At 34.4% G+C, this 26,855-nt stretch overlaps 1 protein-coding gene across 7 annotated transcripts in view; it reads left to right on the forward strand.

Moving 5' to 3' along the window:
- LOC123551549 (centrosomal protein of 57 kDa-like) overlaps positions 1–26,855 on the forward strand; it is a 50,796-nt gene extending 23,941 nt beyond the window's left edge. For 2 of the 7 annotated variants that reach the window (XM_045340571.2, XM_053541040.1), the window contains 8 exons: positions 11,955–12,135; positions 15,003–15,182; positions 15,965–16,215; positions 19,963–20,040; positions 21,712–21,909; positions 22,424–22,638; positions 23,464–23,608; positions 24,410–26,855. In XM_045340571.2, coding sequence (XP_045196506.2) covers positions 11,955–12,135; positions 15,003–15,182; positions 15,965–16,215; positions 19,963–20,040; positions 21,712–21,909; positions 22,424–22,638; positions 23,464–23,608; positions 24,410–24,685 — 1,524 coding nt within the window. In that variant the 3' untranslated portion in view covers positions 24,686–26,855. Of the gene's footprint in view, positions 1–3,434; positions 3,555–4,256; positions 4,364–4,963; positions 5,320–10,029; positions 10,235–11,193; positions 11,340–11,954; positions 12,136–15,002; positions 15,183–15,964; positions 16,216–19,962; positions 20,041–21,711; positions 21,910–22,423; positions 22,639–23,463; positions 23,609–24,409 lie in introns of those variants that run through there. The other 5 variants (XM_045340576.2, XM_045340578.2, XM_045340570.2 and 2 more) reach the window with 5 other exon arrangements.

Consider the following 26,855-nt stretch of genomic DNA (forward strand, 5'->3'; position numbering starts at 1 on the left):
AGTTTTATGTTTAATTCAGCTTTTCTCCTAAACTATCAGAGGTATTGCTTTGAAACTTGCAACACTTGTTCACCATCATTAGCTGACCCTGTAAACCGAGAAACATAACTCCATCCTGCTTTTTGCAAGAATTATGGCCCCTTTTGGACTTAGAAAATATCAGATTTCTTGGTTAAGTTTTATGTTTAGGTCAGGGTTTTATCCTAAACTATCAAAGATATTGCTTTGAAACTTGCAACTGTTGTTCACCATCATAAGCTGACCCTGTGCAGCAAAGAACATAACTCCATTCTGCTTTTTGCAAGAATTATGGCCCCTTTTGGACTTAGAAAATCTGATTTCTTGGTTAAGTTTTATGTTTAATTCAGCTTTTCTCCTAAACTATCCAACATATTGTTTTGAAACCTGCAACACTTGTTCACCATCAATACCTGACCCTGTACAGCAAGAAACATAACTCCATCCTGCTTTTTGCGAGATTTATGGCCCCTTTTGGACTTAGAAAATATCAGATTTCTTGGTTAAGTTTTATGTTTAGGTCAGCTTTTTCTCTTAAACTATCAAAGCTATTGCTTTGAAACTTGCAACACTTGTTCACCATCATAAGCTGACCCTGTGCAGCAAGAAACATAACTCCATCCTGCTTTTTGCAAGATTTATGGCCCCTTTTGTACTTAGAAAATATCAGATTTCTTGGTTAAGTTTTATGTTTAGGTCAACTTTTTCTCTTAAACTATCAAAGCTATTGCTTTAAAACTTGCAACACTTGTTCACCATCATAAGCTGACCCTGTGCAGCAAGAAACATAACGCCATCCTGCTTTTTTGCAATAATTACTGCCCCTTTTGGACTTAGAAAATCAGTTTTCTTGGTTGAGTATTATGTTTAAGTCAGCTTTTCTCATAAACTATCGAAGCTATTGCTTTAAAACTAGCAACAGTTTTTCACCATCATAAGCGGACGCTGTACGTCAAGAAACATAACTCTATCCTACTTTTTGCAAGAATGATGGCTGTTTTTAGACTTAGAAAGTCATGGGTAGGACAGTATTTCTGTTATACAAAAAAATCAGATGAGCGATGTAGTATATCAAATCTCAAAATAATAAGAGATGTAAAAATATGAAAATCAAATTCGAATATTCGTAAATTATTGTTTTTTTTTTTTTTTTTTTTTTTCAAAATAAGTATCACTGATTTTGGGCAATATGAACATGGTAATTCTACAGAATAAAACCATGTCATGTTTGTTTATCGCGTATCAATAGATGTCCAATTAACAAGAAAATAGCAATGCATAATTGGCAGGGGCCATCGCTACGGATTAACAGTTTGCAACAGGCGTCAATGTGTCAGATATATGTCAAAAGATGTCCAATTAACAAGAAAATTGCAATGCATAATTACCTGGGGTCATCGCTACGGATTAAGAGTTTGTACTAGGCGTAAATGTGATATCCTTTTATCTTTTGTTCATTTTTATTGGCGCCTGTTTTATGTAACAAGTTGTAGAATTTTTTTTTCGAAAACAATACCAAACTTGTAGATATTGTCGATCTTTTCACAATATTTTGTACGACGTTTTAGACCATCCGCAGAATCGGATTTCATCCGCAATCGGCCGTATTTGAATTAAATTTTGAAGTACTTTATATTAAAATCAAGAAAAAACATATGATTGGTGCATAAGTTCATGTTGATGGAGGTTTAAATCTGCCTTATTTGCTTTTTACACGACGATTTTTACACGCCGATTGAAAATTTTCAAATTGGCGGCAGTAATACAACAGCGCGTCACGTGTTTAACTGGGACGACATGCTATCTTTGGATAAAATTGCGACTGTCTAAATTATAATCGTTTTGATTTTTTGTATCATTTTGAAAGTAAAACACTGAATTAGTTTAATATGTTCATGATTATACTGACAGAATCGTGAAATAAAACGCTATGATCAGCGGGTTTTGCTAGCCTAAGGAAGGATCGGGTTACCTGAATCAAACATTTTTTGGCCATTTTACGTACGATGATCCACACTTTAAACAAATGAATACGTTGTGAATATGCCAATCACTTAATAAGTATGTAAAGCTTCCATTAAAATAAACCGAATATTCGAATATATTCGAATATGGCAAACCGAATATTCAAATATTGATTTCAGTATTCGTTCCCATCCCTACTATATATAGTAATATGCATACATAAAAATATTATAGTCATTAGCTAGTTATTGCAGTTTGGAGTATTAAAATGTTTGTCTACTTGACTTGTATGCCCTAAAGACCAACTTAATAGCTCATGTATTGATTGAATGGTTAGTTAAGTCATATAATGTTTTAACTACTAGATTGCATGTCAAAAGCAGCATTGTTTCTGATTTGGTAATTCGTGTTACGGCCCATTGTCATGTATTGAGGTAGATAAAGATCTGGCAACTAACTTATTGAAGACAAGATTTGTACTAGATTACAGGTGCAAAGGGTAGATAAGAAATGGTATAGAAAAAATCAAATTGAATATGGTCAGTATTTATGCCACATTTTAAGCATTAAAAGGTTAGGATAAATAGCTTAATAGTTCTTGGCCACACATTTTGTAAAAAATGCTTGTTATCTGTGGGTGGTAAGGTATTTGTGTATTGAGCTAAATGTTCCATCAAATGCATAGATCTGCCTCTGTTGTCCATAATGTAAATGTCATTTTCTTTTAAACAAGACCTGGTGAATACTGTAGCCTACAGATACATGTAACTTATTCCCATGCTGCCCATTTCATGATAATTGATAAAACAACAATTTATATTGTACATTATTTTGGCAAGGAAATATCTGCATTTCGTATATTTTAAATATCTGAGATGTATACTGCAAAATAGCTTAGTCGAATCGAATGCCGATACTGCCATATTATATAACCAAACTGTTTTTATCTTGACTAAGTAGCTGAAATTTTTGAAATCATTCTCTTAAAGTAGTTTCTGAGAAACATGCTAACATACAAAGTGATTTGAAGGGGATGCCAACAGAAGGATGACAACAATAGTTTCTCTGATTGAAAAATTTCAAACATTCAAGCTAAAATGTCAGAAAATAATTTTTCACTGTATAATTACCGTGGTTTTCAAGTTTGTCATAATGTGTCATTGCCTTATCTTTCGACAATGGGCGTCAAAAGGAGAGCAATTAGCATTGTTTCCGTTCACTATCGTCTCATCAGTTACTTTCAATACACAAGGTGTCCAACCAATGACTGTGAAATTCCTTTCTCAAAAAACATGCTTACTCAAGTCTTAAGGTACCAGAAATCTGATAACAGCTAGGTACTGTGATTATATATACATATCTTTTGTTGTTATTTATTGCTCATTATACATGTAAAGAGTTCTTTGTTTTTGTTTATTTATGGGTAAAAAATGAATGTGTATTTTCGGACTTGTAGATTCAATTTTGCAGTCTTTATAGGCAGAGTTCTAAGTCTGTCTGTGGATTTTCTTAAGGTTTTAGTGAAGGAATAGCTTAAAGAGGGAAAAGATGATTTATTCTGTTAATTTGAGGTAAAATTTATTCTGTTAATTTGAGGTAAAATTTATTTTGTTAATTTGAGGAAAAATTAAATATTTTTACAAGTTGAAGATGGGATATATAAATGCAGTTTTTCTGTTTTTCTTCTCTTTCTTTTAACAGTGTTGATAAAAAAAGACCCATTGCCTTACTCCATTTTTTTCTTTTTAAAAGTTTCCTTTTTGCAGGTCTTTTCGGTTTTTGCATTTTTACAAATGTAGAAAATAAAGTAACCAAGAATAGGACTGGTTTGTCAAGTAAACGTTTTTAATATTCTAACAGGACATCTCAGATAGTGAAATGTTTGAAACACTTTATTTTTTGGGTCACAGTACTGTTATAAAGTTAATTCTGTTTAAAACTGGGTTACATAAATTATATTAAGTGGATTTTTGTAAGTTCCTTGACTGACATAGTGCCAGTGTGGGTTGATAAAATTTAATGTGTCCCACCCTGCTTATAATTTGCATATTTTTGACGATAAAATCAAATAATTGGTACGCCTGAAGTTTTAAATCAAATTTACTTCTTAACAGCTTGAAAGTAAAACAAACAAGTTTATAAAAGCCCTCTTCACATTTTAGGTCTCAATAACTGTTAGAGATAAAGCACTTTTGAGAATTTTCACAACAATGCGCCACTGCAAAGTTTGTATGCCTTGTACATAAATATGTGTGCACAGCATACAAAGTTATACAACATTTTGATCTTTGTGTGTTTAATTTAAACACTTACAAAACTGCGTGCACGTTCTTGATAGTTAAATCTGCACAGAAGGGAGAATTTTAGAACCAGTTCAAATGTAAGTGTTCATTTATTGCTAATTTTTTAAAAATGCTAAATGAAAAAGTATTTTAAGTAATACACATGACCAGAAAGGAATGGATGTTCTTTTATTATTTGACTAAAAAAAAAATTAATGAATATTTGAATTTAAAACAATTTTAAATACCGGTAACTTAAACCTTTAAGCACTCGATACAATTGAGACGTTATGGCTCATGCTTCAAGAGGAAACGGGACACCATCAGTTTGTCTGTTAATTAAATCTGTAACAAATGACTGATAATCAATGCAGATCCCATGTATAATATCGCACATGTTCTATTATTCATGTATATTGTAAACAATCAATGTTTTATGGTGTGATTCGCCGACAAAGTCGCGTCTTAAGGAATTCTTCGTTGACTTAGCATCTGAACATTCCGATATATGTAATTATATGAACTTCTGAAGACTGGAGGATTTACAAGTTTAGCAGTCTGTGTAGACGGGATGTTTAATAAATTGCATCTTTGTTTTAAATTTATGTTGGAAATGCAAAGAAAAGGACTGTTTTTTTTTAATAAAAGATACTTCCGTAACCATTTTCATGATATTGCATGTTTTTATTAAAAATGATATCTTTTTATTACATTGTGCAACTCAAATTAATTACATCTCCGGGAATAAATACCTTTTTTTCCAAGGGATATAAATTAAACTGTTGATAAAAAGCACTTGAGATATAAAATTTCATATGGATAATGTTTATGTTTTTAATGATTTATGATATGACAGACGCAAAACTTTCCAAGGGGTATGCACTGAAATTAAAATTAGTTTGGCAATATATTTTATCTATTGTTTTGTAAAAACAAATACAAATGAATTGTGCCTTGAAGTGAAAAGACAAAGTACCAAAGTATGACGTCCTTCATGGAGAGGAGTGTAAGATTTAATGAGAGAGCTTCTCATGCTAAAAGAGGAATATTGAAGGTAGGAATTTATTTGATAGAGATTTTTGCAGGGCTGATTTTATTTGATGGAGATCCTTGTGCTTGTTTTATTTGATGGAGATCCTTGCATTGATAATTTTCTCTTACGGAGATCTTTACAGGGCTGAGTCATTACAAAAGCTGAATTTCTGGAATGAAAATCATTATTGGGCTGATTTTTGTCGAGCCCTCATGCGGTGAGCTTAATATAGTCGCCACTTTTGGCGATTCGGTGTATGTGCGTCCGTCCAGTTTTGTCCGGACCATAACTTTGACATGTATGGACCAATCTTGTTTATATTTGGCATGATTTTTTACCTCAGTGAGAAGGTGTGTCATGCGCAAACCCATACCCTTGCAGACCTGATTTTCTTTGATGGATACCCTTGCAGACCTGATTTTCTTTGATGCAGATGGATACCCTTGCAGTACTTTAATAGATATCCATGCAGAGCTGATTTACTTTAATGTATATCCGTGCAGGGCTGATTTACTTGAATGGATATCCTTGCAGGGCTGATTTACTTTAATGGATATCCATGCAGGGCTGATTTACTTTGATGAATAGCCTTGCAGAGCTGATTTTCTTTGATGGATACCCTTGCAGAGCTGATTTTCTTTGATGGATACCCTTGCAGAGCTGATTAACTTTAATGAATATCCATGCAGAGCTGATTTACTTTAATGAATATCCATGCAGAGCTGATTTACTTTAACAGATATCCATGCAGGGCTGATTTACTGGTACTTTATTTTACTTTAATGAATACCCTTGCAGGGCTGATTTATTTTAATGGATACTCTTGCAGGGCTGATTTACTTTAATGGATACCCTTGCAGGGCTGATTTACTTCGTTGAATATTCTTGCAGCTTTTTGTTTCAGCTATAGATTTTGACCAGATGAATATTTTCCAGCGAAACTTTACAGGACACTAACCCGAAACAGTCAATGGCACATAACACATTTTTCAGTAACTTGTGACAGTATTCTTGCTGTGGGTTTAAAGGGAATCATCTCACGTGTGACATCATTATATCATATTTATGAAAACACCTGACTACTGATAAGTGTGTGGAGTATTAAAAATCATAAGTTGATGATAATTATTTTGATAGAAAAAGAATAAAATACATGGAACACACAGACAAGATGGGTCAGGTTTCAATAATTTTAATATAATGCCAACGTTTCGACTATTCAGTAGTCTTCATTTTGATAAAGTACAGCAAAATTCCCCCTATTTTACACCATATTATTACTGTTTGACTGAATCTTTTGATAGATTTTCTTTATATTTTTGATACTGAATATTATGATCTTGAGTTTAAAAATCAGTATAGGACAGGCTTGAATCACAATGTCACTATAATATTTGTCATTAAATATTACATGGGGATTATGGCCTTGATAGGTTTCAGACATATTTTGGTTTAGGGTCCGTTACCCCAAAGGTCTAGGTCACTTGGGATAACTTCCCCTTCCAGCCCCTAATTAGTTAATATGTCATTCTTCTTCTGACAATTTCTAATGGTACAGCATATTGATTTTTAGTATTCCCCCATACACACCTATCTCCCTACTCCTCTTCCAAATCCCCCTTCATAATTACTCACTCGCCACCACCACCTGCCTCCCTGAAAAATTCTTTTTTCAGTTTCTTGTGTATCATAAGGACAAGTAAGAAATGGAAGAGCAATATCATTGACTGATGTGGCAGACTCTGGTCCCGGGTTTGATTACCGGCCAGGGCTGAAGTATTTTCAGTCTGTTACAATATCAGTTGCTGTCTAATTCTTTTTAGCTCATCAGATTTTTTTGAAGAAAAAAAATGATGAGTTATTGTCATCACTTGATCGGCGTCTGCGTTGCCTGGTTAAGTTTTATGTTTAGGTCAGCTTTTCTCCTAAACTATCAAAACTGTTGCTTTAAATCTTACAACACTTCTTCACCATCAGTAGCAGACTCTGTACAGCAAGAAATGTAACTCCATCCTGCGTTTTGCAAGAATTATGGCCCCTTTTGGACTTATATATCAGATTTCTTAGTTAAGTTTTGCGTTCAGGTCAACTTTTCTCCTTAAAGCTCAAAGCTATTGCTTTAAATGTTGGTGCAATTATTAAAAGCTGACTCTACACAGCAAGTACCGTAACTACATTGCTTTTTGCAAGAATTATGGCCCCTTTTGGACTTATCATGGGTAGGACAATATTTCTATTGTACAGAGACAAAAAAAATCAGATGAGCGTCTGCACCCACAAGGTGGTGCTCTTGTTTAACCCTTAGCCTGCTGGCGGCGATTAGTTTTGCCTTTGTGACCAGTGCAGACCAAGATCAGCCTGCACATCCGTGCAGGCTGATCATGGTCTGCACTGTTCGCTATTCAGTCAGTAAATTTTCAGTAAACATCCCTTCGAATACTAAATGGTACTGCCCAAACTGAATGATGGAACAGTCCATTATAGAAATTTAGCAGGCTAAGGGTTAAAAATTGAATTTTACTGTTCATCTGGAGGCATGTCACTTTAAAGAATTTAATATAGAAATATTTTGGAAGCGAAGTGCAAAAACTCTCTTGTTTATGCAAGCCATAGTTTTACGAGGTTTAAGAACATCCTAAAATGAATTTTTATATGTTTTAGAATTTATTATTTCAATAAAGCCTCATAAAGGTGAATTATTGACTGTCATAAAGATGAGAATGGCTTTTATTTGTTTGATAGAGAATTATCGGTAATCCAGTATGATTAGGTCTAATACGAGGTATCATGTCATCAGGTATTAGTGTAATTATCTTCAATAGGTGATTTACGGTGACGTCTTAATTTATCTTCAATAAGTTTTCTATGGTGTTGATAAACAGCTTTTCTGCTTTTATTAACTTTTATCTGTGAAGTAGTTTTTCAGCTCACCTGTGAGCTATAAGTCAGTTTTATTCAAGTATTGGAAACCATATTTTGGTTTATAGGGCAATTTTTCGTGAAGGGAGTTTCTTGTAGAAATGTTGTATAAAAATGTGTAAATGTAGTTTCGCAACTCAAAAAAAAATCATTACGTCCGTACAGAAGTTTGAGCATAAGAACATGAATCAATTGGTCACGGGTTTGATCCCAAGGCGAGGTTTATTTTGTTTGTGACAGGTTGACTTACCATAGTTGCATAACAGATGGACTGTCCAAAAAACAAAAAGAAAGAATCAGAGCAGAACAAAAATTGGAGAAAAAAAAATGAATGTATGGTGAAGGTTTTAAAGGCACTGACCTCCATATTGCATGACAACAAAAAAAAGAGAGAATATTTTTAGGTATCAGTAATATTGCTATATTTCTCAAGAAGGCTTTGAAACTTAGTTTAAACTGACAAATCATATTTTATGAAAGCACAGGAGATTTGAGTTGTTTACTAATTTTTCCATTCAAAATTGAGAAGCGTTTATAGTAAACTGCCTGACCGGTAATTAAAGCTTCATTTTTCAACGGTCATGATTAAGTAAAAATTCCTCAGTGGCATATTGGTCACGAAGGTAGGAAAAGTTTTAATGTCAAGGCTCCTGAATGGTACATGCTTTTTTTTAAGGTGGTTAAAGGAAGCAAAATCTCCTAATATACCAAACTGCAATTTGAAAGCCAAAATCTGGAGTCTAGTCCCTTTAAATTTGTTTAGAATTACAGTAAAGTAGTTGTAGATTGTTGAATTGAATATCTAAATTGAATACCGTGAATTTCCCATTATGCTTCTTATAATATGAAAAAACTTGCAGGATACAAGTTGCTATAATCACGCACTGAGTAGATCGTCACGATAAAGCACGCCAGCTTCTGATAAAAAGTTTTAATTAATTTCTGTATATGGTAGTTGCCTTCGATTTTTCCTGATTTGGGGAAGTCTAGGTGGATTTTTTATTAAAGAGTTGTTGTGAATTGATTAGTTTCGTTATTCTTGTATATGTATATCCTTTTTAAGCTCACTAAAGTGTATATATTTTAGACCAAGAAAAGTACATTTTATTCAAACAACAGGATAAAAGAGTAATATATTATATATGAATTATGAAGAAACCATGTTATCTGTACTATTTATGTTTATCATTAATATTTTAAGACTTATAGATGAACTTGAGAAAAGAATCTGAGATTGGAAAAAAAAAACAGTTTCCAAAAATTATTATGAATTTGATCTTAATCAGTCTTTGCCCTAAGAAATATTTACTTTGCACAACAATGAGGTTACTAAAATTTGTAACCAAACTCCACTATTATTGTTTAGTTACAAAAGGCCGGTATTTTATCATATTGAGACAGGGTCCTGCAGATATATACATTATTATTGATATGGCGCCCTCCCCATAGATACATGTATTGTCTCCTAATTGCTCCTTATGAATTATTAAATTATGCCGTGTTACAATCTATATTCATACAATATGTTACAATGGTAAATAATACTGAAAATCAGTAGTGGAAGTTGACCATTAAATTCTTAGTGGCTATTTTATAAGATAAAATGTGATCATTTTGTTGGACGTTTTGATTAGATTTTATGCAGACTGAACTGATTATTTTGTTAGGGAAAGTAATAAAGTATTGAATAAATTGATCAGCAGAAAGAAATTTGATAGGCCGTGAAAAACAAAGAATCGGACTGTGACAAATGTAGCATTATTGTTTAAAGGGATTTACATTTCTTGCTCACTGATTGTTTTCATAGTATAACTATTTAAATATTTCATGATTGCAAAGTCGAAACCGGAATATTTTAGAAGCAGAAATGGATTTATATTATAGTTCTGGGTCAAGTTGCTCCTCGGAGCCGATACTGAGTCGGAGTAACTCGTTACACAGTAGTTGTTCTTCATCCAGTACGTCTGATAGTCAGGAGTATGTCATATCATTGTTACCATTATACTTGGACAGTCAGGTAAAATAAGATCTGTAGATTAAGAAGGTTGCATTTCTTTCATTATGAAAGAAATGCATTTTGCTAAAATGTTAAAAGAAAATAGAAAAAGTATTTTATATCTATAGACATGAATAACCATCTGATTTTTTCCGACTACATGTAAAATACATTGTGGCTATTTATGTTACTGGACAATTCTTCCTTGACCAGATTATACTTTTTTGCACCAGATTTACTTATTATATGTCACAATATGCTTACTTGTTTTTATACACTGATTAAGCTACTGATATATAATAATGTATGAGCCACGCCATGAGAAAACCAACATAGTGGCTTTGCGACCAGCATGGATCCAGACCTGCCTGCGCATCTGCGCAGTCCTGGTCAGGATCCCTGCTGTTCGCTTTCATAACCAATAATTATTATTGCTATTAGAGAAACTGTTAGCGGACAGCATGGATCCTGACCAGACTGCGCGGATGCGCAGGCTGGTCTAGATCCATGCTGGTGGCAAAGCCACTATGTTGGTTTTCCCATGGCACGGCTCATATAGTTCATGTCAAAACTTCTTTTTTCGCTAATAGGATTAAAATTTCAAACAAAGTCATAATAGATTCTTTTTATTGATGTTCAAAAGCTAGATTAAAAGGTTTGGAAGGTCAGTCTAATTATGATTATTTTAAACGTTCATAAATTTAAATTCGAAATTGCCTTTGCAATGAACTGTAAACAGTTTTATTGATAAGTTAATGTGTGCATTTTTGGTAATTTATCAGTCCGAATGGACCATTGAAAGGCGTTTAGCTACCCGCGATATTATGTTCTGATCATTTTAATGCTATTCAATACAGGATTATATTACGTTTGATTGATTTAAGGCGGAATTTATACTAGACTACAAGACAGATTTTATGCTTATACGGGGTTAAAAAATTCCAATATCTGTTTGCAAAAAGTTTGCTGGACTAACATGGATTAGATTGAATGATTTTTTTGAAGAAAAAAAATGGATTTATTTATGGGTCAAAGAGGAATTTGCTCATGAATAATTCAGTTTCTATTCAAGCATGTTTTTGAGTTAATTTTCACAGGGATAGGATATCATATTTTATGCATAAAGGTATTTTTGCAAGTTTTGACCAAATGTATGATTTAGAGAGTAAAAGCTTTTAACACATTTTTCACCTGGATAAGTAAAAGAGGAAAAAGTTAACAATATAATGGTTTTTGCTGTGTTGAGTTCACTATAATCATATAGATGTGACAAGTGTTTTGTTTTGGGAGACAACAGAAGTTGAAAATAATACTTTATATTGGAATTTGTAATGAGAGCAAAAAGTTTATTACATTTTTTTCCGAATTATATTTGTATTTGTTTATGCTGAGTTTTGAATGGAGAAACCAGGCTTGGCTGCAGGATGTTGGAGAAAATACTATCATATAGTTATCTGTGTTGCAAGGGAGAAATAATTTGTTGCAGTGAAGTTATTTGTTATGAGGGAGAAGTTGTTTGTTGCCAGGTTGCAAGGAAGAGATAACTTATTTGTTGCAAGGGAGAATTATTTGTTGTTGTAAGGGTGATATTATTTGTTGTTGCAGTGGAAAAGTTATTTATGCAAGGAAGAAGTAATTTGTTGTTGCAGTGGAAAAAGTTATTTATGCAAGGAAGAAGTAATTTGTTGTTGCAGTGGGGAAGTTATTTTTTTTTTCTAACAAGTCTGTTATCTATTTTCAGAATTATTCTTCATTACTGATGAGAAAATCGCCAACAAACACCAGATCATATCGTAACCACACAGACGAAGAAGATTCCACCATGTATTTAGACTACCCGCCCACAAAACCTTTCATCAATGATGATTACGAAAGACCGCCATATAAACCAGTCAGTTCATATCCAGAGGGAAATAGAAAAGGTACAATTCAGTTTCAACTTTTTGATATTTTTTTTTCATGATTCACCTATTGGTTAAAAAAAACTGTGAGGAAACTTAATTGCTGTAAACTTGTAACGAAATTTAGACTTAGTTTAATCGGGGACTTTGATATGCCCTTGTAACTGAACATATTATGAGATTACTGGCGAAGGGCAGGGGGCATCCACAGAATTTGCCAGCTCTTTACTTGAGCAGTTCTCAACACATGTTCACCAAACTTGGTCAGACTGTTTATAGGTATAATGGCTTGGTCAAGTTCAATAATCAGCTTGATCAAACTAGTGTTACTGTAGTTATGGCCTTTGAATTTGTCAAAATTGTGTAAATTATTATATCAATTTTATATAGCACCCTTTTCAAGATGTATAAAAATTGACAGTGTCTGCTCACTTACTTATGTATTTTTTTTTTTTTTTTTTTTTTTTTTTTTTTGTTGGATTTAACGTCGCACCGACACATGATAGGTCATATGGCGACTTTCCAGCTTTAATGGTGGAGGAAGACCCCAGGTGCCCCTCCGTGCATTATTTCATCACGAGCGGGCACCTGGGTAGAAATACCGACCTTCCGTAAGCCAGCTGGATAGCTTCCTCACATGAAGAATTCAACGCCCCAAGTGAGGCTCGAACCCACATCGATGAGGGGCAAGTGATTTGAAGTCAGCGACCTTAACCACTTAGCCACGGAGGCCCCTCCAGTTACTAATGTATAATTTCTTGGAGCTAACCCAATATATTCAAGATGTGTATGGCTTAAAACAATTTGTCAGTATATTTAGAGTAATGGCACTTGAATTAATCATAAGCGACAGTATCTGTTCAATTAGTAGAGTATTTCTAAGTCATAATTAATTTGCAGTGATGATAATGTACAGTTGAATCTGCCTCAGCAGTCACCTGTATTAATCAGCCACTTGCCTTAAGCAGTCAGTTAGCTATCTTCCCAAATTGAGTTTTTGTTCTATGTTCAACCTGGCTGAAGCAGTCACCTGCCTTATGCAGCCAGATTGTGTTGCTTCCTTCCCTGGCTGCTTATTACAGGTTTGACTGTATGTGACAGTTTAGCATTGTTGGTTTTACTTTGAATGTACATTTTGCTGTCTCCATTTCTGCTGGGCTGAACATATTTCGAGTATACATGTAGTTTTAGTGCTAAACATAGGAAAAGAATAAAAAAAGGTTTTGAAATTTATAAACTGTTCATTGTACCCCCCGACAACAAAGTTGTAAGGGGGGGTATACTGGTTTCAGGTTGTCTGTCTGTCTGTCCGTCTGTCTGTCCGTAGACGCAATCTTGTGCGCACCATCTCTCCTTATCCCCTTGACAGAATTTAATGAAACTTCACACAAGTGATCAGTACCAACAGTAGTTGTGCATGGAGCATGTTGGGTTCTTTTAGAAAAAAAAATTGCAGAGTTATTGGACTTTGTTTTTTATGCCCCCCGAAGGGAGGCATATAGTTTTTGAACTGTCTGTCGGTCTGTCCGCAATTTTCGTGTCCGGTCCATATCTTTGTCATCGATGGATGGATTTTCAAATAACTTGGCATGAATGTGTAACACAGTAAGACGACGTGCAGTGCGCAAGACCCAGGTCCGTAGCTCAAAGGTCAAGGTCACACTTAGACGTTAAAGGATAGTGCATTGATGGGCGTGTCCGGTCCATATCTTTGTCATCGATGGATGGATTTTCAAATAACTTGGCATGAATGTGTACCACAGTAAGACGACGTGCAGTGCGCAAGACCCAGGTCTGTAGCTCAAAGGTCAAGGTCACACTTAGACGTTAAAGGATAGTGCATTGATGGGTGTGTCCGGTCCATATCTTTGTCATCGATGGATGGATTTTCAAATAACTTGGCATGAATGTGTACCACAGTAAGACGACATGCAGTGCGCAAGACCCAGGTCTGTAGCTCAAAGGTCAAGGTCACACTTAGACGTTAAAGATCATTTTTCATGATAGTGCATTGATGGGCATGTCCGGTCCATATCTTTGTCATTCATGCATGGATTTTTAAATAACTATGCATGAATGTGTGACACAGTAAGACGATGTGTCGCGCGCAAGACCCAGCTCCGTAGGTCAAAGGTCCTAAACTCTAACATCGGCCATAACTATTCATTCAAAGTGCCATCGGGGGCATGTGTCATCCTACGGAGACAGCTCTTGTTTGTTACTATACTATATACATAGACACAATCTTGTGCGCACCATCTCTCCTCATCCCCTTGACACAATTTAATGAAACTTCACACAAGTGATCAGTAACAACAGTATTTGTGCATGGGGCATGTAAGGTTCTTTCAGAAAAAAAATTTGCAGAGTTATGGGACTTTGTTTTTTTGTTACTATACTATATACATAGACACAATCTTGTGCGCACCATCTCTCTTCATCCCCTTGACACAATTTAATGAAACTTCACACAAGTGATCAGTAACAACAGTAGTTGTGCATGGGGCATGTTAGGTTCTTTCAGCGACAAAAATTGCAGAGTTATGGGACTTTGTTTCTTGTTAACATACTATGTACATACAGTCTGCATATGCAATCTTGTGCGTGCCTAATCTACCAAACCCTTGCACACAATTTAATGAAACTTCACACAAGTGATCAGTACCAACCCTAGTTGTGCATGGTGCATGTTACATTCTTTTAGATAAATATTCTTCATAGTTATGGGACTTTGTTTTTTTGTTACTATACTGTATACATACAGTCTATATACATACAGTCCACATAATTATGCAATCTTGTGTGCGTCAGATTGCAATGTACTGTGTCAGTGCATGCGGGGGTACATTCATCACCTTTAGTGATAGCTCTAGTTTTTTCTGTTTCAGCTGTGATAAGTGCTCTAAGAAACCTGCAGGGAAAGATACATCAGCTTGAGGTGGAGCGAACTGCGGCCGAAGACAACCTGAAATCCTTGGCCTCGGAAACAAATAAATACAAAGATATTCTAGAGAGGGACAGTGAACAACGAAAACCTGCTCAAACTACAGTCTCGAAACATAATCAAGGTATACTGTGTGGTGAATTTCACTTCGTAGAAAATCTGTGGAAGTTCTTTTGAAGTCATACTAGTAAATATTTTGAGGGGCTCAGTATATATTTAACCCTTAGCCTGCTGCAGGCGAATTTAACAGCCTTTGCAAATAGCTTGGAACCAGTTCAGACGCCGATTAAATCGGCGTCTGATCAGGTTCCAAGCTGTTTGCTACTCTGACAATATTTCTTCCAATTTTGGAGCAAATTGAATGAACTTTACAATTTTAGCAGACGACATTTCCAACAGACGACAATTTATCTAGCATGCTAAAGGTTAAGGAAGAAATCATTATCACATAAACCACGAAATTTAACACCAATGAAAATAAATGTTTACACAATATGCAAAGTGATTCGAGCTTACTTTGAAGGTAGTCGAGGATTTTTCAGTCCTTATTCATATCTGGATATCTATTATGAAGGTATGCATAACATGCTGAAATGTTAAGGAAGTGAAAAAACCAGCACAGGTATCATATGAGAAGAAGCATGTGTGACTCAAAATCTTAAACCCACAACCTCATGGTTCAGTGACTTTTGCTTTAACCAGTTGTCAACAGCTTCCCATTACTCTCATTAGTGCTGCTTTTGATGTACATGTCATCGCACACAAGAATACTTTGTTTTTCATGGTTGAATTTTAAACAATAGAAGAATATTTTTGGGAAATGTAATTTACATTATTTGTGATATATATGTATGGATGTGAGCAAATGTTTGTACATTTTGTAAATATTTCATACCTTAATTGCAGAATTAGAATCACAGTTGTCGGCGGCGGAGACCAGATGTAATTTGCTTGAGAAACAGCTTGAATATATGAAAAACATGGTTGTCTCAAATTCTGAGAGAGACCGAATAGAGGCCTTTAAGAAGTCTGCAGAACTGGAGGAAATTTCGGAACCTCCGGTAGAACATTCTTCCGGCTTTCAAAACAACCTCAGGAAAATAGCTGATCTCGAAAGAGAGCACATAAAACTCACAGCTAACCAATCGCTCGCTGAGGTATGTATTTTTATTTTATATAGCTTAAGATTGGAGGCCCATCTTCAGTAATGTTCTCAAGTTGAGAATGTGTGTTTTTTTATATTAAAAGTTTAAGCTGTTAACTTTTGTTTTCATTTAGAAATATTAAACTTTCTGTTTTGATGAAATTGCTGTTAATTTTGATAAAGTGATAAAATTAAATACAAAAGCCTTAAGTTGTTTTATTTTATAGATACTTTACTAAAACAGAGGTTTAATAATGTTTTATTACCTTGAGAACATAACTAAAGGAAGGCTTGATATCTTACCAAGTTGTTTTGTGTTGAAGTGAGTTTCACCGTGTTAATTGGATGCTGTCAAAGATGCTTTGTGTACAACATTATTTCTGCAGTTTGAAACAGTTTAAATGATAGCTGGAAGATGTTGTTGTGCAAAAGCATTCAAGGTACACAGAAGATTTAAAGATTCATTGGAATTCCCTGAGCATTTGAGTAATATTAGAAATCATCAGGATTTGTTTTTAAATTTATAGACAGTCATCAACAGAGTTACTTGCTACTATAATCCCCTTCATGCTGGGGAGTACATAAGGCCTTCAGTGAGGAACACCATCTCTGTCTGTCAGCTGACATTTGTTTTATCTTGCCCAAAGTCCATCTGAAATTACAGTCTGGTGTTTAGGAGTTACAGGTGGCTATTTTAGAAATGTGGTCAGGTGTTTGAGAATTGTATCAGGAACCATGCTGGATAGAACCTTGCACACTGTTTACTTAAAAAAGCATTAAACAAAGTGAATGAATTCCATAGAAAAATGCAGAAGTATTGCTCAAATGTAATTGATCACTTTCAACTTTTACTGCCTGTTAGTAATTTTTCTTGTCAACATTTATGGTACTTAATCAATACACAACTAAGATGTTCTTCCCAGATTTTTGAAGTATGATGTTTGAACAGGAATTTTGACCATAAATGAGCTATGTTGACATAGGGTGATGTGTAAACATTTATAACTGATGTGTAAATAAACACGACAATTGGCTGTCGTGTTTACACAGGACTCAATGGTCAGTCTATAGACCTAAACTGATAAGTGACTGATTGCGTAAATAGAAAACACACTAAGGATTTTAATGCTTGTATTTAATAGAATAAATAATGTTTGTCAAGATATTTAGCATTAATTGATAAAGCAGAATTTTACTTTATAATCTTGCTAAAACTTGTAGAAAATAAATAGATTATGTGGTAGGAATTAAGACGCTTCCCATAGAGAGTGAAGTAATAATCTGTTAATCTTCTTATTTGAGAAAAATTCAAGGTTTTTCAGACTATAGTTAATGTATTTGTGTATGTCAAAAGAAACCTTTATGTTAAATGTTATAGGCTTGTTTGAAACATTTTTGGGGGCCTCTATGGCTGAGTGGTTAATGTTAAGGCTTTGAAACACTTGACTTTCTCTGCTTTGGGTTAAAAGTCTTGCTTGGGGTGTAAAATTCTTTTTTGTGAGAAAATCATCTAGCTGGCTAATGAAAAGTTGGTGGTTCTACACAGGTACAAGACTGTGTCAGAAATAATAGCCAAAGGGCACCTGAAGTTTCTTGCTACCAATTGTGTTGTTGTGACATTAACCTGCCCACACCCCATGTACCACAAAAAAGAAACATTTCTACCCATATGTCCTCACTCTATAATTCCCACCTGTGTCATTCTGAAAATGCAACAAAGGACCTGTTTCTAACCTTTTCCATGGAAAAAAAATGAAAAGATAGTCCTATTATTACAAACAAAGGATAGAGATTCTACTGAAACAGATAATTTTCATTATTCCATAGTTCAAAATGTATCTTTCAAAGTCTTGAATGACTGAAAGGCATATTAAAGGAAATATGTAAGAATTATTAAATTGAATATATAGTTCTTATTTAACTGGTCAGCCATAACAAGAGATAAATGACAACAGGAAGTTAACATTTTCAGACTGCAGGTCTTTTCTTATCTAAATATATTTTTGAGAGATTTCCCAGTATTTTTTTTTTTTGAGAATGCATGTATTTTCCTTTACTATGAAATTATAAAATTTCTTTAGCATAAAATTGATGTTATAACCAAAACAGGTATTCCGATGGGGGATCTCATTAATTTTAAATTTTAAAGGTTAAGATGTATGAGAATTCTAGTTTTTCATTTGAGTTTGATTTGAAAGGTTATTCCTACTACAAATGATGCATGAAATAGGCCCCCAGTGAATATTTAAGATTGATTATTTTTCCAACAGTTTTGGATCAATGAAATGAAATAAAATTCATGGCCATTTATTATTTTATAGTGAGCACTATTAATATAAAAATAGCAATGAAATAAATGGGATCTGAATTACAAAGTCGCATAAGGCACATTATTACAAACATCTTTTTAATCTACATTTATTTACAGTAGGGCCAGAGATCTCAATATTTTCCCATAAGAATGTGTAAAATTTAGAATGGGTATGACTTTTGATTGTGACATCATTAAAAGAATTTGTGATGTCATTATTTCAATGTGTAGGGTCACGTTAGATGTTTATTAGTTAACAGCATTATTTTATATTAACTGAAGCTAAAGAACAAATTTTTATCATTTATATAATGATTGTGTATATGAGCCGTGCCATGGGAAAACCAACATAGTGGCTTTGCGACCAGCATGGATCTATACCAGCCTGCGCATCCGCGCAGTATGGTCAGGATCCATGCTGTTCGCTAACGGTTTCTCTAATTGCAGTAGGCTTTAAAAGCGAACAGCATGGATCCTGACCAGACTGCGCGGATGCGCAGGCTGGTCTTGATCCATGCTGGTCGCAAACCCACTATGTTGGTTTTCTCATGGCATGGCTCATATGCGTATGTACTAAAACAAATCAGCTTTGCATCACAAACTATGCACACATTCTTTTGTGGAATGATTTCTTAAGTTAATACTGTAAAATCATTGATATTCATGAGGGACAAAATTTTTATGGAATTTGAAAAATTTAATCTTAACAAACTTAAGAACTTAGTATGATTTCTATTCATTTTATGTTCAAAAGTGGAAATCCACAAACTCAGATTCTCACATAAAAGTTGTTTTAGCCAAAAGCATGAAATTTCTTGCCAATTACATTAAATGATTTCATCACATGTTTGGTGTCTTGGGAGTGAAATGATGCCATTACATAACTTTGGTATTACACTTCTATAATAAAGCTTCGATGTTGGTGTTGTTTTATGTATAGCAGATGTTGGTCAAATTTGCTTTGTCTATGATAGGTAAAGAAAGAAGAAATTTTGATGTTTCGGCAGGAAAAACTAACATGTGATAAAAGAATATTAGAAAAATCTACATTTGTGTTTTTCCACATTGAATTTATAATAAAAGTTGAATGAAATTGATAAAATGCTCTGGCTGGCAGAGTCTCACATTTATTATTTTATTTAACTTGTTAGATAAATTCAATATGAAAGAAGCTCGTGTAATATCCTCTATTTATGGTATGCATATTTTTCTTTACTAATCAAATAATCTTAAAATATTTGCTGTAAGTTGAGAAAGTATGGTACATGTTTTGCATCTAAATTCCTCGAACTTGCCCAGATTTTAAAATTAGACACCAGATATGAATACCTTGCATGTTAGATAGAAAAGAATGTTTGTGTGCTTGCACTTTTGTGGTAGTTGAATACTAATATTAGATTTTGAATGATGTCTAATATCACGTTTTGTTTTCTTTTTTTCCTTGCACAGAGTAAAATACGTGAGTTAGAAGAGAAACTCGGCGAAGAAAGACACCATCGTAAACTGATTGTAGAAAAGGCAGCAGAGGTAAAAATCATGAATTGGGTCATATTGCAAGAGTAATTTATATAACTTTGCAAGCGTTATGCCCCTTGTTAGAGTACAGTAAAGACTGCCTTAGCGACCCTTCGCTTTCAGCGACTTTCTGTCTACAACAACCTTTTTATTTCCTCCCGATGCATTTTACATTAAAATTGGCTTGTTTCTAGCGCCCCCATGTCTGATGCGTACAGCGACCATGATTTTTTTGCCCTGAACCATGACTTCGAATCTTTATAAAGCTTCTTAAGTACAAATCACAGAGCGTGATAACTGCGTCACCCTCATCAATGAAAATAAAGTGAACCAGACTGAAAAAATATCGATCGGCTGAGTCATTAGCGTACATGAATGTAATATGGCATCCAAACAAAAAAAAATCTAATGCTTGAGGAAAAGTTAAGTGAAATTGGACTTTTAGACAAGGGGATGCCTGCATAAGAAATGGCAGAATCGCTTGGCATCGGCATAACGCAGATACAGAACCTGCGCAAACAAAAATCGAAGGTGTTCAAAGAGGTTGAGATGAATATTCTACTTGAAACAAAGAGACGTTGGGGGTTGTACACGGAATGAAAATATAAATGATTTGTTTAAAAAAGCTGTGTCACAGCGTATTCTGGTAACAGGTCCTCTCCTGCAGAATAAAGCTTTGGAATTTGCTTCACGATTAGGAATTCATGGTTTTAAAGCTCAAAAGGCTGACTTCAGAGTCATAATTGAAGAACATGTGATATTTGCCTTAAGCCAAGACCTCTCCTAGTCAGATTGTGTATAGAGACCCCCTCTCTACAATGACCTTTTTGAAATTCTTCAAAGGTTGGTCACTGTAGACAGTCTTTACTGTATGTCACTTTACAAGAGTTATATCTCTTGATAGAATATGTCAGTTTACAAAGGTTCCATCACATTGCCAGGGTTCAGGCACCTTTGAGGACCTACTGTGAAATCATTTTGTCCGGCAGGAAAGTTCACAGTTCATTGGTTTTCTCGATATGCAAAAGTTACGTCACCATGCAATCCTTCCTTTTTATGCACATCAGCTTTTTCTTAATTAACAAATAAAAACTTATTACATTGGCACTTTAAATGTATGTTTCTTCAACGAGTCAATAGCATTACATTTTAGTCTGCGAATTAAATAAAACTTGAAACCAAGACGTTTAGATCAGGTGTTAGATGAGAAATGAAGTAGTATTTGTTGAATACCGTGAAATCATTAATATTCATGGGAGACTAATTTTCATGGATTTTATTATTTAGTCAATTTACAATATGTTATCCTAATGAAAAATTAAAATCCCATTCATTTCATACTTACTTGAAATCCAGGAATCTATATCTCTATAAAATATTCATTTTGACTTAAACCACAAAATTTTTTCCCCTGAAATATTAAATGATTTCACAGTACACATTTGCATATTTGGCATGACATGTTCTTAGAACTGTATTTTAAAAGAAATTAGGTTTATGCAATTGCCAGAGTAAATTTTACAGTATAATTACAAAGATATTTTGACTGGTTTACTGATTTGACAGCATAACTGCAAAGATATTTTGACAGGTTAGCTAATTTTACAGTATAATTACACAGAGGTTTTGACTGCTTTACTGATTTGACCGCATAATTACAAAGATATTTTGACTGGTTTACAGATTGAGTCAGTCCAGAAAGCAAACAGGATCCTGCGGGAGGCTGATGAGGTAGTAGAATGTAAAAGTCAACAGAAAAGCAAGCGTCCAGTGAAGAAGAAGAAGAAAGTAGTGAGCAAGAGAACTGGGCACAGTCACAAACCAGATCCTTCCAAACATTACAGATTAAATCTTGCAGACATTCCATTTGTAGCCGGAAAGGTAAAAATATTGTTTAGAATATGGTTTTCTTTTGGAAACTTTTTTTTCTGTCTGGGCTCACAGCATTTCAGGCAGATATTTTTCCCACAAAGCTTATGTTTTAAGTCTAGCGTCAAGTCCATCACTGTAAGGAAGTTGTCCAGTTTCTGGAAAGTCGATGCTTCTGTTTATGAAAAAGAAATTATCTAAGGATGGCCTGTTACGTTGTTAAAGCTAAAAAGTCAGTTGTTCGATTTTTCTTTCTAAAAATAAAAATTGACTGACTATTGTTTATTCTGAAAAAAAGTTTATGCTTAACAGGGGTTATAACTAGAAAACCTTGTGCTAAGCAGCTTGTTATCCAATGAAAAAGGAAGTGGATGTTTTTGACCTGAAGTTAAAATAGTATTGTTTTGTTTGAAAATAATCTAGAATGAGAATGTCTTGTTTAAAACAAGTGTAAGCTTTTTCTTTATAATTATCATATGTCAGTCAGCATAGAAGTAATCTGTAGTTATGCATAAATTTGTTCTAGAACACAGGCCCAAGTCATGCTGTTGGTGCCAATGTACAGCGGGTATTTTCCCTCATGAAGAACCACAACATGGCACTCTGTTCTCACGCCTCGTACCCGGTCAGCACGTGCCAACAGACCAGTCCGACCTCCTCGGGTACTAGCACCCCATCCACAGAGACCGACCTCGCTGAAATACTCCTGCAGCTCCAAGATGAATTCCATCAGATGAGTTTGTAAGTTCATTAATGAGCTTTTGATCTAAGTTTTCAAATTGTCTTTTAGTTCCGTATATATAAACTTCTGTGATTAAAATTCTTTGATAAAATTGTTACAGCTTCAATATTACTGACTTTGAATTACTTGCGCCTATTGTTTTGAAACCTGTTTGTTATAAAGAATACTTCCATGTGAGGAAGCTAGTAAGGTTGCAGAAGGTCTGTGGTTCTTGCCAGGTGTCCACTTGCGCCTGAAGTAATTTTCAGAGAGGCACCTGTGGTCTGCTTCCAACGTTGATGGTGAAAAGTTGTCATTTGATCTAGAACTGTTCCTAGCAAAGCAAACATACAAGATTGTTAAGTTTTGTTCCCTGATGAGCTTGTAAGGTAGAAATGCAGGATATCTGATTTTATCCACGGCAGTGTTTTAAGCTAAAACAAAGTATGCATCACATAAAATATGCCAAAAAGAATCAGTTTCCTGAAGGCTGTCATCTTGAACTTATTGTTGTTGATATATACTTTCTTCAAGTGGATTTGAAATTTTCGGGGCCTCTATGGCAGAGCAGTTAAGGTCGTTGACTTCAAATCACTTGTCACTCACCACAGTTGGTTTAAACCTTGCATGGAGTGCAGAAGTCTTCATGTGAGGAAGCCATCTAGCTGGCTCAAGGAAGGTCAGTGTTCTACCCAGTTTCTTGTCCATGCCTGAAACATTGGCTAAAGGGCACCTCAGGTCTTCCTCTACTATGAAAAGCTAAAAAAAGTTGCCATACAATCTAAATTGTGTTCATGTGACCTGAATCAGCAGCAACATAAAAATTGAATTCTTTCATGTTGTAGTGAACATCAAGAGTTTTCAAAGGAGATAAGTGAAACGTCGGACCCTCGTGTGCGAGAAGACCTGGAGAGGGAGCTAGATGCCTTAGTTTCAAGAATGGAAGCCAAAAGTTTACAAATTTCCAAAATAAGAAAACATCAAGAAAAGGTATTGCAATATTTCTGTTGCTGATTGCAAGTTTTCTATTATGTGTTATAATTAGGGGGGAATCTTTATAAATTAAGAGTAACAGGAAATTTGCCACCCCCACCCCCCTCCACCATCAACCTTACTTCCTATAAACAAAAAATATAGATATATTGGACGGATAGCTCAGTGGTTTGCACACTGGCCTTCCAATCCTGAGGTCGGGGGTTCGATCCCCGGCAGCTACTCGGGAATTTTCAGAAACGTTTTTAAGTGTTTCCCACCCAACTAGAGGTGTACTGGTCAGGAACCCAGGCAATCCTTGCGTGTATCAGTGCTATACACTGGGCACGTTAAAGAACCAGGCTGTCTATTCGCAACGAGCTAGGCTAAGTTAGCCGGATAAGCCTGTATCTGATTTCTGATCTCTCTGTCGTGGGGGCTTTGTCTCACTCTGTCCCTCTGGCCAGATCGCTCTGTGTCTGTACTAGTAGAGGATGAATTATGCGCCCTGTGTGGCTGCAATTGAACTATGTAAAGCGCCTTTGAACGTGAAATTGATCATGAAAAGGGCGCTATATAAATCTGGTATAATAATAATAATAATAATATTTTGTGAGTGAATTTTAATGTTTTAAGTAACAAGTTGTCAAAATCTATTCATAAGAATTTTGATTTATAGTGGTATTCATTAAAGAAATTTAAAAAGACTTCTTTTTTTAAATTGTGCGTCTTTATTTGGCCCAAGAGGCATTTATTTTAGGGTATGAAATATATACATTCCCACACAATATTCTATTAAGTTTCCTTTCTGGTTTTCAGGTAGCAAGTAAAAAGAAGAAGAAATCTAGGAAAATAGATAGTGACGAAATTTCTACTCCACGACCAAAGTCTGCACACGCAGGATGTATAAGGGCCAGTCCTTCTCCTCGCTATAATGGAGAGGTAGAGGTTACGACTACGATAAAACCTAGAGGGGGAGGATCGGGTGTGGTACAGATTAGACCAACTAGTGCCCGAGAAATATCTCTTAATGTTTTAAAGGACATGAAAAAATTGCAATCGACTCTTCGAAAAGACGACTTAAGTTGGAAATAGCGTGATAAAATGTTACTCAATGCCAGGAATTTAGTTTACCATGTAAATTTTCAGCGACCATAAAAGTGTTAACCAGTTTATAATTGCATATTGTTTTATTGTGCTATTTAAACTGATGATTTTATATTTGAAAGTTTGCAGTTGATAGAGGCCTATTTAAAAAACTGTGATATTCAATAATAAAAAAAGCATTTCCAAAATTATTATAGTCAAATGTATGTACTTAATATTTTGGTATAATAAAAAAAAGTGTAAAAGTAAATTATTGATTACTTGAGAGGAACTAGTAATGATATAATGCATTTTTTATTGGACATAACATGTATTCATGGAGAAAAAGCTAGTTACCAAGATTACTATGAATTCATTTCGTTGGGAGAAAAAATTTGTGCTTTTGACCTAAAGAGGCATTTTGTTGGGTCACATTTGTGGATGTTCAGTGTATCAGTTATCAATGAAATAAATGAAATTAAATTTTTTATTGGGGTCTAATATTGTGTATTGATGTAACTACAAAACCTGGAAAATTAAGTCCCCTTTGATTAACTTTTATACATGTCGAAAACAAACTGTTTATGAATTACATTTGACCTATTTCAAATTATGGACAGGTGTTCAATTTAATGATGAATGTTGGAAGTGCTGCAAAATTATATTACATTTGAAAATGCATTTAACCTATCTATGTTTTGAAATGATGGCATTCACTTTTTTCACTGACTATTTAATTGGTTAAACTGAATTATGATTGTATAATATACATCTGATATTATTTATTTCCAGCCATTAGTTCTGTACCACTGTTTTGATAGTTACATGTGTATAGATCTGTATCATTTACTTTCTGAATGGTCCTACATCTTTTTTCTGTTTATATCATTCCTTTCAAGACTGGGAGTTTTCTTTTTATAAGTCTGTTCTGCACATAGAATTTTTTAATTGGACCACTTTATGCCCTTGGTACCAAATATATTTAAAATTTTTGTGCCCCTCCCCCTCCCACCTTTTTAAAGAAGAGGGGGATGGGGGATATTGTTTTGCTCATTCTTGGTATGTTTCTGATCAATAACTAGAGAGTGCTATGTCATACAGTCAATGGTAAAATTTGATGGTTACTAGGTATCAGTAGGTGAAAGGTCACCATCAAGGTCACAATGACCTTGAGACTAAAAATAACTTAATCAACAGTAGCCTGTTGCCATCAAACATAAAAGCATGAGTGACTGTGGTCAGTAGATGATTCCATTGTTTTTTGGGGTCATCCCTTCAAAGGGGGTATAAAATACACACCCAGTTACCTCTGAAGGGCATTTTATTTTGGTTATACTGTCAAAGCATACCGATGGTTATAAATTACACACCGAGTAATCTCTGACAGGCATTTTTTGGTTATCCCGTCAAAGCATACTGGAGATTAAAAATTACACATCCCATATTTTTTGGCAAGGATTTAGTAGTTGAAGATGTGACTTGTTGAGGATAGAATTTTGTTGTCATTTTGTTTGTCTTCATTATGCATAGGAAATTTATGTTTGGAAACATATAACTCTGAAACTTTATATCATCATTGATTTTAATGACAAAGTAAGCAGTCAATTTATGTGATGATAAATTCGACTTTACCAAGGATCTGTGATTTAAAATTATAGTACCTCGGAGGAAAATATCTTGCCATGAAATTACTAATAATTTACAGATGGACTTAATTTCATTGGTATTCCATGTTTTTTTTATTCGTATCAATAATCGGGGCTCGATTTACTTGTTTTTACATGCTTGCAGTTTAATAGGTTGCAGAGCATAGTTACATTTAAATTAGATGTGCCAGATTTCATTTTACCGAAACAATCGAATATGCTCATATTACTTCCAAATTATTTGGAATGGTTCTAGCAAATTGATCTGGCTCTAAATTTATTTCAGATGGACTAAAAAACTTGTATATGTTGTTATCTCGTTTTTATTTTCTTTTAGCATGGTGCATTTAAGCACTTGTCTGTGATATGTAGTTAGATAAAACAACTGTTTTAATTGGCCATTTATACATGTGTCCCTCATTCTGATTGGTTGATTCTGTGTGTCTGTCTATTATGTCTATCATAATGTACATACTTTATTTATGCACAAAAAAATCATGTAATAATAAATTTATTGGAAGTATAATTATGTA

This window comes from Mercenaria mercenaria, chromosome 4 (genome assembly GCF_021730395.1).
Source record: "Mercenaria mercenaria strain notata chromosome 4, MADL_Memer_1, whole genome shotgun sequence".
In the NCBI taxonomy this organism is placed as follows: domain Eukaryota; kingdom Metazoa; phylum Mollusca; class Bivalvia; order Venerida; family Veneridae; genus Mercenaria; species Mercenaria mercenaria.